At 42.2% G+C, this 13,700-nt stretch overlaps 4 protein-coding genes across 4 annotated transcripts; 1 reads left to right on the top strand and 3 right to left on the bottom strand.

Annotated features, from left to right (window-relative positions):
* Positions 1 to 822: 822 nt before the first annotated feature.
* On the bottom strand, positions 823 to 1,700 carry PADG_02460 (uncharacterized protein; the record flags this gene model as incomplete). The annotated part of the gene is made up of 2 exons (XM_010759695.1): positions 823 to 1,289; positions 1,490 to 1,700. 2 exons carry the CDS (start codon positions 1,698 to 1,700, stop codon positions 823 to 825), a joined length of 678 nt encoding a protein of 225 aa, XP_010757997.1.
* A 5,871-nt stretch (positions 1,701 to 7,571) lies between these two features.
* PADG_02459 (uncharacterized protein) lies at positions 7,572 to 9,966 on the bottom strand (the record flags this gene model as incomplete). The annotated part of the gene is made up of 2 exons (XM_010760163.1): positions 7,572 to 7,706; positions 7,804 to 9,966. The coding sequence occupies 2 exons, from the start codon at positions 9,964 to 9,966 to the stop codon at positions 7,572 to 7,574; spliced, it is 2,298 nt and encodes a 765-aa protein (XP_010758465.1).
* A 524-nt stretch (positions 9,967 to 10,490) lies between these two features.
* Positions 10,491 to 11,574, top strand: PADG_02458 (DNA-directed RNA polymerase; the record flags this gene model as incomplete). The annotated part of the gene is made up of 7 exons (XM_010760162.1): positions 10,491 to 10,502; positions 10,589 to 10,687; positions 10,750 to 10,846; positions 10,924 to 11,010; positions 11,084 to 11,147; positions 11,241 to 11,421; positions 11,527 to 11,574. The coding sequence occupies 7 exons, from the start codon at positions 10,491 to 10,493 to the stop codon at positions 11,572 to 11,574; spliced, it is 588 nt and encodes a 195-aa protein (XP_010758464.1).
* A 324-nt stretch (positions 11,575 to 11,898) lies between these two features.
* PADG_02457 (uncharacterized protein) lies at positions 11,899 to 12,784 on the bottom strand (the record flags this gene model as incomplete). The annotated part of the gene is made up of 3 exons (XM_010759694.1): positions 11,899 to 12,024; positions 12,069 to 12,487; positions 12,643 to 12,784. The coding sequence occupies 3 exons, from the start codon at positions 12,782 to 12,784 to the stop codon at positions 11,899 to 11,901; spliced, it is 687 nt and encodes a 228-aa protein (XP_010757996.1).
* Between the last annotated feature and the right edge of the window lie 916 nt (positions 12,785 to 13,700).

Here is a 13,700-nt window from a genome sequence, read left to right as displayed (position 1 = left end):
CCAAAAAAGTTTAAGATGGACGAGGAAATGGAGAAATATGGAAGAAAGGAAAGGAAAACAAAGTTTAAAATTAATTAATGAAAGGGTAGAGGTGCGAGGCAGGGTTACAAAGGAATAATACTACTAGACTTTCCAACTTCAAACGAAAATGCATCATCTATTATCATTATATGCCTACGTACATTCAAACGTTGCTTTGGAGGGTAATATAATACATATCTTTCCGGGGAACATGGATAGCCACTTGTATCCCGCTCATTTGTCTTCCCAATTTCCAAACATTCCCTTACCCAAACCATCGTCCCTATGTCATCGAAAAATTCATCCTACCTCAACGAGATTCCCGATGTGGTACAAATACGTACGGAAATACGGGTGGTTGTAGTGATTAGTTCGTGGATGGCGGATGTTGGTGAGAACAAGCAAGAAAACAGCAGAAGAAGATTTTAAATAGAAAAAAGAGAAAAAGATAAAAAGATAAAAATAAAAATAAAAATAAAAGGAAAGGAAAGGGTGATTGGAGATGTACAAGATGTACAAGTGAAAGAAATATATTGGGGAGGTCCTTTATCGCCTATATTCTAACAAGGTATCTTGGGAGGGGTATTGGGGTGGAAGTAGAAATAACAATAACATAGAAAGACAGGGGTAAAATTTTTACCGATACCCATATCAACGTGACACATGAGTAGGGAAACTGACCAATGGATCAAGAAGAGAGGAAATAAGTCATCTTTAATACATTTTACCAAAGGACATGAAGAAAAATTTAAAAAATTAAAAAATTAAAAAAAAAAAAAAAACTTTTGGAAGAAAATGGTTCTACAGGAAAGCTATCAGTCCCAAAATAGCCAACAGCAAACTTACCGGCAGCATAAGGGACATAGCTGCATTGGGGTTTGGTGTATTGGTTGCTCTGATGGGGGTCGGGGAAGCAGAAGAGCTGCTAGAAGTAGTTGATGAAATGGTGGATGTTGTCGAGGTGAAACTCGTTGACAAGGTGGATGAGCTGGTGATGGTCTCCGTTGATGTGCTGGAGGATGCGCTGGTGTCGGTGCTGGTGCTGGTGCTGGTGCTGGTGCTAGTGTCGGTGCTGGAAACTTGGGATGAAGAATCGGTGGTGGAACTGAGGAGCTCTGAGGTTGATGTTACGGGACCATTCACTACGAACCTAGGGGAGAAATTGCTGTTTGTTGGGTCGCCGGTGGGGAAGATTCGAAAGAAGTAGTTGTCCGTCGGGCTGACCGAGGGGAAGGTGAAAACAAACTCGCCATTGTTGGGGAGGTCGGCTGGAGGGAGTGTGGTGTTAGATGGATTATAAACATGAATAGTGGGTAGGTTTAAGCAGATAGATTTATAAGTTAGGGTAACAGTCCACTGGTCGTGGTTTGCAACCATTTTCGAGTGTTTTGCGCAAAAGAATGAATGGGGAACTCTGGGGAAATGAAAAATATACGCGAAAAATGCAATTGAAAATATAATGACTTACTTCCAAGTAAAACACCATCACTCGGATTGGTACTATCTCCACTCTGCAGGAAGAGGTTGACCGGGCCGGTGGTGGTTGGCTTCCAACTGACGGTGACTCTGTCTCCGCCATCGAAGCCATAACCACCTGGGGGGACTTCGAAAGGATTATTATTCTGAGCCACGGCAAGAGCAGCAAAGATGCCAATAGAGAAGTAGATGATTGAGTGCATGGTGAATGGTGTATATTATTGGGATCTCAAGAGAGGATGGATTTTGCGGGATAGAAGTTCCGGGCTGGGCTGAATGAAGGGCAGGAAATTTTAATCTTATTTCTATGCTAGTTTGTCGAGTTATTTAGCTCTGTGAAGGGGCCTTGCTAACGAGCGTAAGAACGTAGGGAAGAGGGCGAGAAGAGAAGAAAGGAAAGTGAGGGAGTGTGGCAGGATGGAGCGAGGGGGGAAGAATTAAAATGAAGAAGACCAGAAGATGAAGAAGAGATAAGCGTAGGGAAAAAGGTTCTCCTCAAGAGCGAAACAAGCCACCCATGATTCCATAGACGCGATGAATCAGGGTCGGAACAAGCCAATCCCCCCCTCTCACAAGCCCACAAGCCCACAAAACCCACAAACCCACAATACCACCTGGCACAAGAAGCAGAGCCACCTCCTGGCTACAAATAGCGTTTCCGGCACATTAGACGATGCCCGCCACCGCTGCTTATGCTTGCGACGACGACGACCCTGAGGTTGGCTGCGCCACATCCACCATTCGCCACGTCAGATCCGGGCAAATGGACGGCTCGGATTGGGCTGCGTTAAAACTGAGAGGAACAATGCTTTTATTTGGGCCCACCTGCGCAATAAAACATCCACTTGGTTGCATGCAGAGGGGCCTCCCAAGGGTTTGCAAATTGGCGTGCATTATCACAAATTTACTTCAACCACGCGATGTGATTGGCTGGTTGTCAGTGTCGTTGGTATCAGATAACTGCATGTAACCGTACGAATTTACTAGCAGGAGTCGAACATGAAGTATGAAGGTGAGCGCAACTTTTAAATCATGTTCAATTAATTAACCAAAGAAAAAGAAAAGGAGGGGAAAAGGGGGGCAAAAAAAGGGAAAGAGATTTAAATCCATGTAGGCCCAGTGACCGGAGTTGATTAAAAGTGAGGCAGGCCTCCACTGCTTTAAAACCATGAATCAACTGTCACCTTCATTTTAAATAAACACAGTGCTCTGCTACTCTGCACATAACTAACACCACACATATTACTATATACATCTTTATCCAACCTCGCCGCTCTCAACACGAGGTTGGGGTTTAGGATTAGGATTAGCAAAGGATAAATGATACAATCACTGCCGTAAAGAACAGAATGAGAGTTGTAAGTGAGATAGGTGTTAGATATGGATAGTTGTGTACAGTATTTTAATGGGAGAGTGTCATGATTTTAAACCACGCCAGAAATTTAAATCCAGCATTCAATTGTGTTAAACCCCACTTTCAACTGCAACGACCAGAACTGATTGTTAGTTTTAGAATGGTTGGGCTCAACTTACAAATCATGTTCAACTTTAAGCCGCAACTCAGAATGTGTTTCAACCTTAATTTAGCTCGACAATTTTCAGATCGGGACCTTTTAACCATTAATTACCCTCAAACTAGCCGAGAGATCTAAGCTATATTTATATATTAATATGGGAGGCACGTGATTAGAGAGGCCCATCATGACAGCTAGCTGAGCTCAAATTTTTTAATTTTTTAAAAATCTACATTAAAATTGAATCAAAACAATCAGACTTTGACTTCTGAACAAAGAAGACATTTGTACAAAATAAAACATTAAAATTTAAAGTAAAATTCAAAAATATCTGTTAATTTTATATTATCATTTATATTTTATTCATTAATTATAAAATTAGATTATTTTTATTAATTTAATTTTATAAAATTTGTAACGGGTTGAACCCTTTGTCGTTCTCAGGCCCTGAGCCTTCGAAACTTTCTTTCCCATTCGGCCCAGCGCTACTCCTGAGTGATGCATATTTTTCTTTCCTGAACGTGTTCGCTGTTTTTCCTTCTTTTCTCTTTCTTTCTCTAAGCGATTCTTCCTGTACTGGAGCCACTGTCACGAGCGAACCTCCTCGGAAGTCTGGCCGCTGACAAAATTAAACCAATAGATATAAATATTATATTTATTTATCTTATTTAATAATATAATAAATAATGATAATATTTATTTCATTATATTAAAATTTAATTATTTTATAAATTTAATATATAAATATAAATTAAAATAATATTATATTATATTATATTATTTTTATTAATAAATAATTATATAATTATAATAATATAAAAATTTTATAACTTATTTTATTTTATATAAACTTTATTTAAAATTTAATTTAAATTTAATATATTTTAAAATAAATTAAATATGAATTATAATTTTAAAATATTAATAAATTTTTTTATTAATTTTTTTTTTTTTTTCCTTCAATAAGTGTATGCAGTCTAAGACTATGACACTATATTATGTACTATGAGGACACTTAGGATGAATGAACTGAGTGTCAAAAGGGAGCGTGAGAAGCTCTATAACTAGGATCGTAAGAGGGTAGGTATATAGGCGCGGTGAGCGTTACAGAAGGAAGAGGATCGCGATGGATGAAAATGTATGTATAGGATGGAATAGTAGCTAACCACTGAATCCCTTCAAGAACTTTTGGGATTCAGGGTGTTTATATACATGAATGAGTAGCAATAGGTTTTTATCTCTAGCCTTTCATGAAAGTGGAATTTAGTAATGTAATGGTCTGATTCCCCATGAAGTGCTGATCCTAAAGGACTGATTTTTGATAAGCAGTGTGGTAAGCAGTGTGAGGAGCAAGGAGCTAGTCTAGAGAGTCTTGGCATCACATTAGCTTTTCTTTATTTTAAAATTATTTATTACTGCATTTCTAATTTTCTAACTTATATACTATGATTTAAATTTTTTTTATGATAAAGATAAAATTTTTATCTCTTTATTACTGTTATCAATAATGAGGATATTTTAATTTATTTTCATATTTTTATTTTTATTTTTATTTTTGTTGTTATTTTCATTGTTATTTTTTATTTTTTATTTTTTTATTTACAAAAATTATGGTGGTTAATTAATAATTAGTTAAGTAAGAAGATGAATGAGATTCTACATAAATTTTTATCATTTTATATTTTGTCATGGCGTAGTTGATTTTTGAATGCATGGAGGCCGAGTCAATAACGTAACCTTCCATGCACGCGAGAAATTAACTACTGGTGTCGAACGCCTTCAAGGGAAGTTATTAATAGACCATTCTAACAGGCGGAGTGCGGACCTGGGAATTGCGTGTCGTGAAACCAACCACCTTTTCGCATTTCCTAGACTCCCAATACGCCCATGCCGTTTCCTATCTTGCCTTACTCGGGATCATGGACTTTTATTCCCAATTGTTTTGACAATGTTCTGTTTGGCAAAGCGGGTTAGTTACGCCCACACGTTCTCTCTTCCATTGATGCTTGATATAACGACGCAAAGTGTTTGTTTTCTATGGAAGGATTCACTGCGGCAAGTTACCCTCTAACTTAAAAATGGTCAATGAATTAAGCTTTCAGTCTCTAAAAAAAAGCTACTTTCCACTTCCATCGTTTGGGCCGAGACTTTTACGAACTGAGATGCCCTGGGCATGTCCATCGTCAACGGGCATGTTCTTGTCTCTTGCAAACTGTAGTTACAGGTTAACCCCCGCATATATTTGGGCATACATTCCCGGCGGAAAGAGTTCCTTTTGCATGAAAAGGGAGTATCCTACAAGTTCCCTTTTCCTAGAGTAGTAACATGCAAGTGATGCAAGGGAATGCTCCCATGGGCAAAACTGTGAATGCCCAGAAATATATAAATATAAATACAATCTTTCAACCCTCTGCTTTTCAAAAAAAAATTCTCGCAAGAAGCAGCGTCCAGAAGCAACTTGAAACACGAAGATGTTTGTCTGAGCCAAAATTCAAAAGAATAAGTTCAGATCAAGCCTCCTCCCATCCTTTGGTTTAGCTACATTTTATATCGCCTGCCTTCATACCTTTTTAGACAATGTCCCCTACCTTTCCCCATACATCCTCCAGCTGGAATTCTCAGCGTTTATTCACTTGTTGAAGAGGGGTATCAATGCTTCACTCCAAAATCATTACAAAAGCTTTAGCAAGGCTTATTTGGCAACATTATAATGAGCTAAATAAATAGCAACCTTAGGTGAGTGTTAAGGAAATTTTCTAACAAATTTTTTTCCAGTGTTCGGTCAGGGGATGGCAGACCCGTTGAACGCAGCCAATGACGAGCTGGAATTCATAAAATCCAGGCAACGAGTCATCTAAAAGAGATTGACGGCAAAGGCCATAACTAGCTAGTTAGAGGAGATGGAGGTTAGGTTGGATATATATGTCGTTTGCTAATTCCACATCATTGCTATCTACTCTATACTCTTTATTTCCTACGTTACCAGTTAATAACATGTTGAAGCTTGGCTCCTAACTGTTTAGTTATTTAATTAGTCTCTGGATTAATAAGTTAGGTGGCCAAAGACTTTAATGAAGACGGTATTTGATTTCGATTCGATGCACGCAAATTAAATGTCAGGGCGGGAAGAAAGCTCTCTCGATACAATAGATACATTATCAATTCTTCTTCTCTTTTCTTGCTCTCTTGATTCATTGTTATCAATAGTAGTTTGTCTAGTATTCTGCAGATTTTCTCAGAACATTCTTTTCTATCATTGCTGTTCTCTATTCTTTTTCTTTTCAGATTCTATTTCTATAACTTGATGTCATGTTTTACAGCTGATAGGGGTGGACATTCTATTTCACGCATACCGTCGCTGAATTTTTTGTTGTTGGCCTATATTTTTGTAGTCTACAATATATTCTTCGGGTCGAAGGGTTTCTTTTCTCATATTCGGGTTTAATGCGTTTAATTAATTTGAGCAAGAGTAAGATGGTTATATTCTTAAGCACTTGCATTGGTCGCACTTTAAATCATTCAAAGATCACATTTTTGAAGCTATTTTTACCTTGAGGTAACAAATAACCTTTAGGCATCATAAAGGCTGTATTTAATATTTTAGACATGGATTTGGAAAAGGAGTTCTTCAAGTTTTTCTGCATATCTGTCGTTTCCACTGGGCAGTCAACCACAATTACCCTAGGGCTGAACAAATCATGCGATCCCAGATTCGATGGTTGCGGGCCCGCAAGGACGGCAGGCATTGCTCCCGAGTTCCAAAATAGTTGTGGCTATTCTTGAGATAAACGTGAATGAGGTCTAGGGCAAGGGATACTGGCAGTTGGGAAACTGAATCACTCGAGGGGAAGCGAACAACTTGATTTGGCCAATCGAGGCCGTGATGTCCCAATGCGACGAAGTTCCCAAGGTTCGCATAGTTAAGGAAAACCATCATAATTTCAACTTGGTGGTCGCCTTAATGGGCTAAACAGACAGCAATCAATCCACTGACTGAAATTCAACCAATAGTTGGTTTGCAAAAGGCCACACCAGCAGTGCCCAGAAGAGATAAGAGGAAACTGAGGTTGACTGTGGAATTTATGGGACGGTCATGTAGTTAAGTAGTTCAGGGGTTGGATGGCGCCTGGATGTCATCAAACCCAATTTACATTATCCTCAAGTAGGCTTGATTCTTAAGGTCATGAGGTGTGAATCACGGAGAGTTTTCATAGTATCTGTAGTCCTCAGAAAACTGTCAGCACCACCGCTCAGATCAATTTCAAATGATTGGTAATTTCCCCCCTAAACTCTATTAAATAATTGGCATACGCCGTCGCTATCTCTAGGACGAGAAGTGAAAAGGAATCTAGATATACAATACAAGTATGCTTGAGAAGTGGGGATCCGAATCATAGATTAGGAATTTTCTTAGATATACCCATCATGAAAAAACGCAAGAAGTCCTGTTTCCCATTTTTGTCCCTCATTTGCCTCACTTCAAAGGATCATCAGGACGTGCACGGAACCATGCGAGAGCTAGGTTAACCTCACCAGCAAATGCTGCCCTGGTCTTTGCAATTATGCAGTCGTTGGCGCATCTTTAGCTTTTTGCGAGGGCTCAGTCACCGGCTCATCTAAAATACCACGCTGCCCGAGCAAAAATATTGCCTGCATTACTTGTCGATCTTCCTCTTCTTTTTCGCGGCTTACAAGCTATGTAATTCTGTCAGTAAATTTATTTAAATTTGTTATAATTTGATCAGACAGAGAGGTGCTTTTTAGCACATATAAAGGAACGAATTGAACTGACCGTCTGGAACAACGTTTTCCTCCCTGTCTTTTCGTGGATAGAAGCGGGAGGTTTAGATGCAACTTTGGCTTCATCTGAGACTTCGTGGAGGAATTTACACTTATTGCCTCGTCGACAATCGCCTGTTTTAGCAAATTGACGACAGAGGTTCTTTGGCTGCCGGGTTAGTGGAAGGACGCGATCAGGATGCTCTCTACGGGAGGTTGTTTGCTCGGGCTCCAAGGATGAAGAGTCGCTGTCTTCATCATATGATTCTGAATCGCTCGAGGAGCTTTCATCGTCAGAATCGTATTCGTCGCCCGAGGAAGAGGACAATGAGGGCCCATTGTCGCTGACTTCTGGATTAGATGGGATGGTCTTATCGCTTATCGCATCTAAAGGGGTATTCGTGTTTGTGGCGGAGGATCCCTCGGTCATGTCACCGTTTTCAGTGGCTATACTGGTGAAATTGGTTACAGCGGGGTCTGTGATGGTAGCCTGGGGGTAATCCTCATTTTCCTTTCCAGGCGTTATTGTTGATGATTCTTGCTGAGACTTCTCGATATCCATGTGGTCACCGATATTGTTGTTTCCTGCTTTGATAGGCTCGGACTCTTCCGCTGCAGTATCAGGGTATTCAGGTATAGGCGCAAGCTCCATCACGGAAGAAGGCCCGGTATGAGTTTTGGGCTCTACTTCAAGAACTCCATTAATCTGCTGCGCTTTCGATGCTTCAGCCCAGAGTCTCGCCTTCTCCGCATCCGCTTCAGCTCTAGCGACACGTTTCTCTTCCTTCATGAGCTTCCGTCGAAGCTTTTCTGCCTTCAACTTTGCTTTAGCGGCAGCATCTGCAGGATTAAGTGACAGTTGTTCTTCCTTTAAAGCCTTCTTTTCCATTTTATCTTTCTCCTTCTTGGATCTAGCTTCCTTTTGAAGTCGTCTTGTTTCTTCCCGCTCCGCACTTTTCTGCTGCCTCAGCGCATTTTCCCTTGCCCGTTTGGCATCTTTAGCTTCCCTTGAAGCTTTCTTTTGCTTTTCTGCTTCCTTCAAACGCTCCTCTATCCTTGCCCGGGTCGGGTATCTCTTTTTGCGCTCATCGATCCAGGCCGCAATATCGCTAGGCGATTGTAATGACGATGTTTGTCCTTTGTAAGTAAATTTAAGCTCGCCTGTGGCGACAGTTTGCGAAAGTTTTGCCTCCTCATCAACGTCATCCTCCTCCTCACTTGATTCGTGCTCTTCAGTTTTGGGAGTGAGTCCAAGTTGATTATACTTCCTTTTCTTCTTTTTATGTTTCTTGGTAGCGTCCACAGAGGGTGGAGGTTTGGACGGAAGCGGATTTCCAAAGCTTGGGGCCGGGAGTGGGGCGGGTGTTTTTGAGTTAAGCGCTTGCGATGTGCCAAATGCACTGGAGTACGGGCGCTTACTGCCCCGATTCACAAATTTGTCACCACGGCTAAACCGGTTTGTTGAGGGAAATAAATTATATTCCTGGGGTTGCCGGGGCCCATGGCACTCATGGGACTGGCGTGGCGAGTAGTGGGGTTTTGAATCGCGCATATCGGGATAAGAGAAGTTTGGGGTTCTTGGGTCTGGAGGAGGGTAGAACGGGTTTTGGTTGGCACTTTCAAAACCCCAGCGCATGGGAGGGCTTATTATAAGAGATCGTGGATGGTGATTTGGTGGCGGACCATGTTGTGGAACCGGAGGAGGTTGGTTATATCCCAGGGGATGCGTCGCAGGACGACGGGCCGGGTAAGGAGCAGGCAACGGTTGGTGATATGCATTGTGCGGAGACGGTAGGTGTGAAGGAGGGGCGTGTGTGTAAGCTGCAACAGCAGAGTAATTTGGCTGACCTTGCGGAGGAGGGTAATGCAGAGGCGCTTGGGGGTTATAATGAGGAGAAGGGTTATTCGAAGCGTGAGGGTGAGGGTGAGCACCATATCTGCTACCGCCGCCAGTAGTAAAGTTCATACTATGAGGAGTGGCACCATGGCTAGACCCCCCCGAATGGCTGCCTCTGCCACTCCTAAGCGCACTGCCCCTCCCGCGGCCTCGCTGATAGCCCCCTGTACCCCGACCTCTCTGGTTTTGGCCGTATGGTGTTGGCGCTGGGAATCCAGGTGTGCCAGTTTGGGGAGGCGGCGGAGGGGGAGGTGGAAATGAAAAACCACTAGAACTCATAGTATAAGACGAATTGGCAATAGTGAACTAAGCACAGAAATGCGGCAGAAAGGTCTCCATCTTTCAAAGGCCCATTCCGGCTGGTGAAGATGCGGTCGTTATTATCCGTCGTCATCTCACTCATTTGATGTTAAAACAAGTTCTCAATGTTTCAAGGGCAATACGTTGATCCGCTCCGACCAGTGCGTAGGATTAGGTAAACCGATAGTTAGTTAGCAGTCCACGTGAAAAATATCTAGCTAATTAAATCGGGAGCTTCAAAATTCAGCAAGACGAGGAGGAGGATGAGTTGATATTCTCTTTTTCTTTTTTCTGTTTTCTGTCAGTTTTCATCTTTTCTGTCTGACAGATCATAAATTTATGATTTGGGTTGCCTTTCGATCATTGTCGTCCATGCGTTTGTACCGCTGAAGCCTCTCTCCTGCTGCAAAGAAAAAAAAAGGCTGTGGAAAATGAAGAGGATTGAGCACTTGATAGATTTCCCAACTTTCGTTATCCGGTGATATTTCCGTGCTGATAGCACCATGTTTATTCTCGTACGTTCGAGATTTGACACAATGGATAAGATATTATTTGTCATATTTCTATTTGTGGGACTACTAATACTAGATGTTGTTTTTAGACAACTATTTCCGACCTAGTCCAAATTTCCCCTGAAGATTTTTCAAAGCTGAGCGCCGTTGCGATTGAGGATAATATCAACGAAAAGTATGCAAACAAGGTATTAAGTGTCATTCCAGCCATTCTTCGTTAAGAGATTCCAAATGCTAATCCGCTCCCTAGGTCGTCCAAAACGTCGGCCTATGCATTGGATTTTACGACTTGCTCGAGGCATCTGATGGCTTAATTGGTCATGGCACTGGCCTGGTCAATGTTAATGGTATGCATTGATGTACAGCGTGCAAATCGAATCAATGTCTTGGACATTCAACTTATTTGGACTGATATTTGAACCAGTTAAATTTCGATTAATTGTCTTTCGTCCCTTCAAGGGCGAGATTATCCTGGGCAAGATCACCAGCGGTACTGAGAATGGCATCAGAAGTGCGTTCTGAGTTTCTCCCTGAATAAAATTATTGAAATTTTTCTATTGACGGAAGGCCCATCATCAAAACAGTCAGCGTTGAATTTTTCAATGACATTTTCATCCCTCCCAGTCTCTTGCTAGACGGTGCTAGATTGTATGTTTTTTTTTTCTTAACTGCTAAATGCCCAAACCTTCTCACAAATTAGGATTTTATTTTTAACTCATATTCTTTCTCTCATTCTTACAGCGACTTCACCGATCAAGTTTGGATCTGGGATAACGGAGAAGGCGCTGTTTTTTACTTTGACATAGGTGAGACGGTGCGTTTTCGAGTCGAGGCGGAGGAGTGGCATGATCTGGTCCCTGACGGCCCTGATGCTCAGCAAGGGGAGTCTGTGGTGGAGAAGAAACCACCTTATTCAATTATTGTATGTTTCCCTTGCTTTACGCCCTCGTTTACTTCTTTTCCATTTCTGCCAATGTCTGTATGATTTCTTGGACACTGTTCTGGCTAACCCATACAAACTAAAAAGGGATCCATGCAAATTGCGGGTCTTGGGCTTGTTTCTTGGTGGTCCTAATGTTGTTCTCTGAAGATGAAGTTAAGACAAGAATTTGACTGAAAGATACCCAAAATATTCCCATCCCATCTGCAGGTGATAGTGGTTTTTTTCCCGACCTGATATTATTGAAATGTTTGTCCACCTAGAAAATTTCCTGTACGGTTAAGTCTCTGCCTGCATTACCTACGAGCCACGACCAACTTTCAAATGCAATTGCCATAAGTTTATGCAACGCAATTCTCTCAATTATATATTTATTTGGAATGTGAAATATCCCTAAACCACCAGGTTCGTCCTCGCCCACTCCTCTGCCGTCAACGCATGAATCCCCTTCCAAAAATTTTACGTCTTCTCCAAATCCCACGCAACTCCCTTCCCCGCCCCAAAAACCGCGTCATATTTCAACAGAGCATTACCATGGTCCTTCTCCAGCGCTTGAGTCGTTAAAACCGATCTCTCCACTTTCTTCTAGTAATCTTCTTCACCAACTCTGCCACAAACGCATAACTAACAGTATCCCCACCGATAAAAACGGGCGCATTGCCACCAACCACACCATCATCCCCAAACGTATTCTCCGCCGTCAATTTCCCAATATCCTCCGGCGCCGTGACAGTGACTCGATTCTCCCAGCTACCCAACGCCCGAACTTTTGCATTCTTTCCATCCCCGCCCCCAAACTCCACAATGCCAAACCCAGCATCAAACAAGAAATTCGTAAACATCTCCGTCAACACCGCTGTCCAACTTGTCTTCTTCTGCGTTTTTAGCAGGTCGTGAACATCTAACTGTTCATCGAAGAGATCATGCGCAGACCTGCGGCAGATAGTGTCGTAGTCCACGCCAACCTGCCAGGGGATGAAGAACGGCGCTTCTGCATCTAGGACGGCGCGGGCGATTTTCAACTGTGTTCCTGGCCCCGCGATGAAGCCTGTACAACTTATATGAGGTCGTAGGTCTGGAAGAGGGAAGATGGGGTTGATGGGGAGTCGAGGGCTATGTCACCCGGGACCAGATTTACGGTCCCTTGGTATGATTGGAGGAGAGCGGAGAGGGCTGGTTATGGGGATGAGATGCTGGATGGACGGAGGAGGAGGAGGAGGAGGAGGAGGAGGAGGAGGGAAATGGAGGCTTTGTTATGGGCGCGGGAAGGGTGTTGGAGAAGTGAGGTAAGGACGGCGGTGCCGAGTTCACCAGCGCCCAAGACGAGGATGTTGATGAGAGCCATTGCGTAAAGTGTGTAGGTGTGGTATAGAAGGCGAAAAGGGGGGGTTATTTGCGGAGTTTTATGGGAGAATGTTGATGGTGGATTGCAGTAATGAAATCATTCAAGGGAATGCTGATGCCCATGTAGTTATATATTTTCTGACTGGTCCCTTTTTGTTTCCTTCTTTCGATCTCTTTCTAAGCATATGGGGTGCAGTGGTTCTTGGGCAACTCCGCAAGTGGATGGGGTTTTCGGATGTCTAATATCTAAATACATGGAGACCTACTGATTAAAAGTAATTATTCTGCAAAGCAGGTAGAAGCATGGTTAACTGGTTCCGCGACAGACATTGTCATCTATGGGCGAAAATTATGTTTGACCTTCATCAGGTTCGTCCCTCTGTAGAATGTTGGGGGTTTATTCTGTAGAGTAGTTATCCATCTTGTAGGCAGCATCAGTCAAGCACCCAAGAACGTATCTCGAAAATTTGGCCTACATGTAGTTACATAACTACCCTTGCATCGAGAGGATCATCCAGAAGAGTATATCTGCTGCAACGATGACCCAATGAATGGATTCTTCTGGACAAACATCCTGTCAGATATCAGCCTTTGGCAATGAAGCTATTTCGGAAACACCAGTTCTCACCACATCGGCACTTCAATTGATATCTCTTAGTTATATGAAACCGTCACTTACTATATGAAACCTTCTTTTTTTCTTTCCCTTTTATCAGGAATAGGGTGATTCAGTTTCCCAGTATATAAACGTGGTTCAACCTCTCATACAACTTAGTTCGAGGAGACAGCAGCATGTACTTACATAGCATACATTTCTTTCATACATCCCGATCTCGAAGTGAGCATGACGTCGCCACCTCAGTTACCTAACTAACTATAGTTAGTTGTTGGAGCATTAGTTATTAATAGCGGCACCA

Source organism: Paracoccidioides brasiliensis (assembly GCF_000150735.1).
Source record: "Paracoccidioides brasiliensis Pb18 unplaced genomic scaffold supercont2.3, whole genome shotgun sequence".
Lineage (NCBI taxonomy): Eukaryota > Fungi > Ascomycota > Eurotiomycetes > Onygenales > Ajellomycetaceae > Paracoccidioides > Paracoccidioides brasiliensis.
This window is presented reverse-complemented; position numbering and strand designations above follow the sequence as displayed.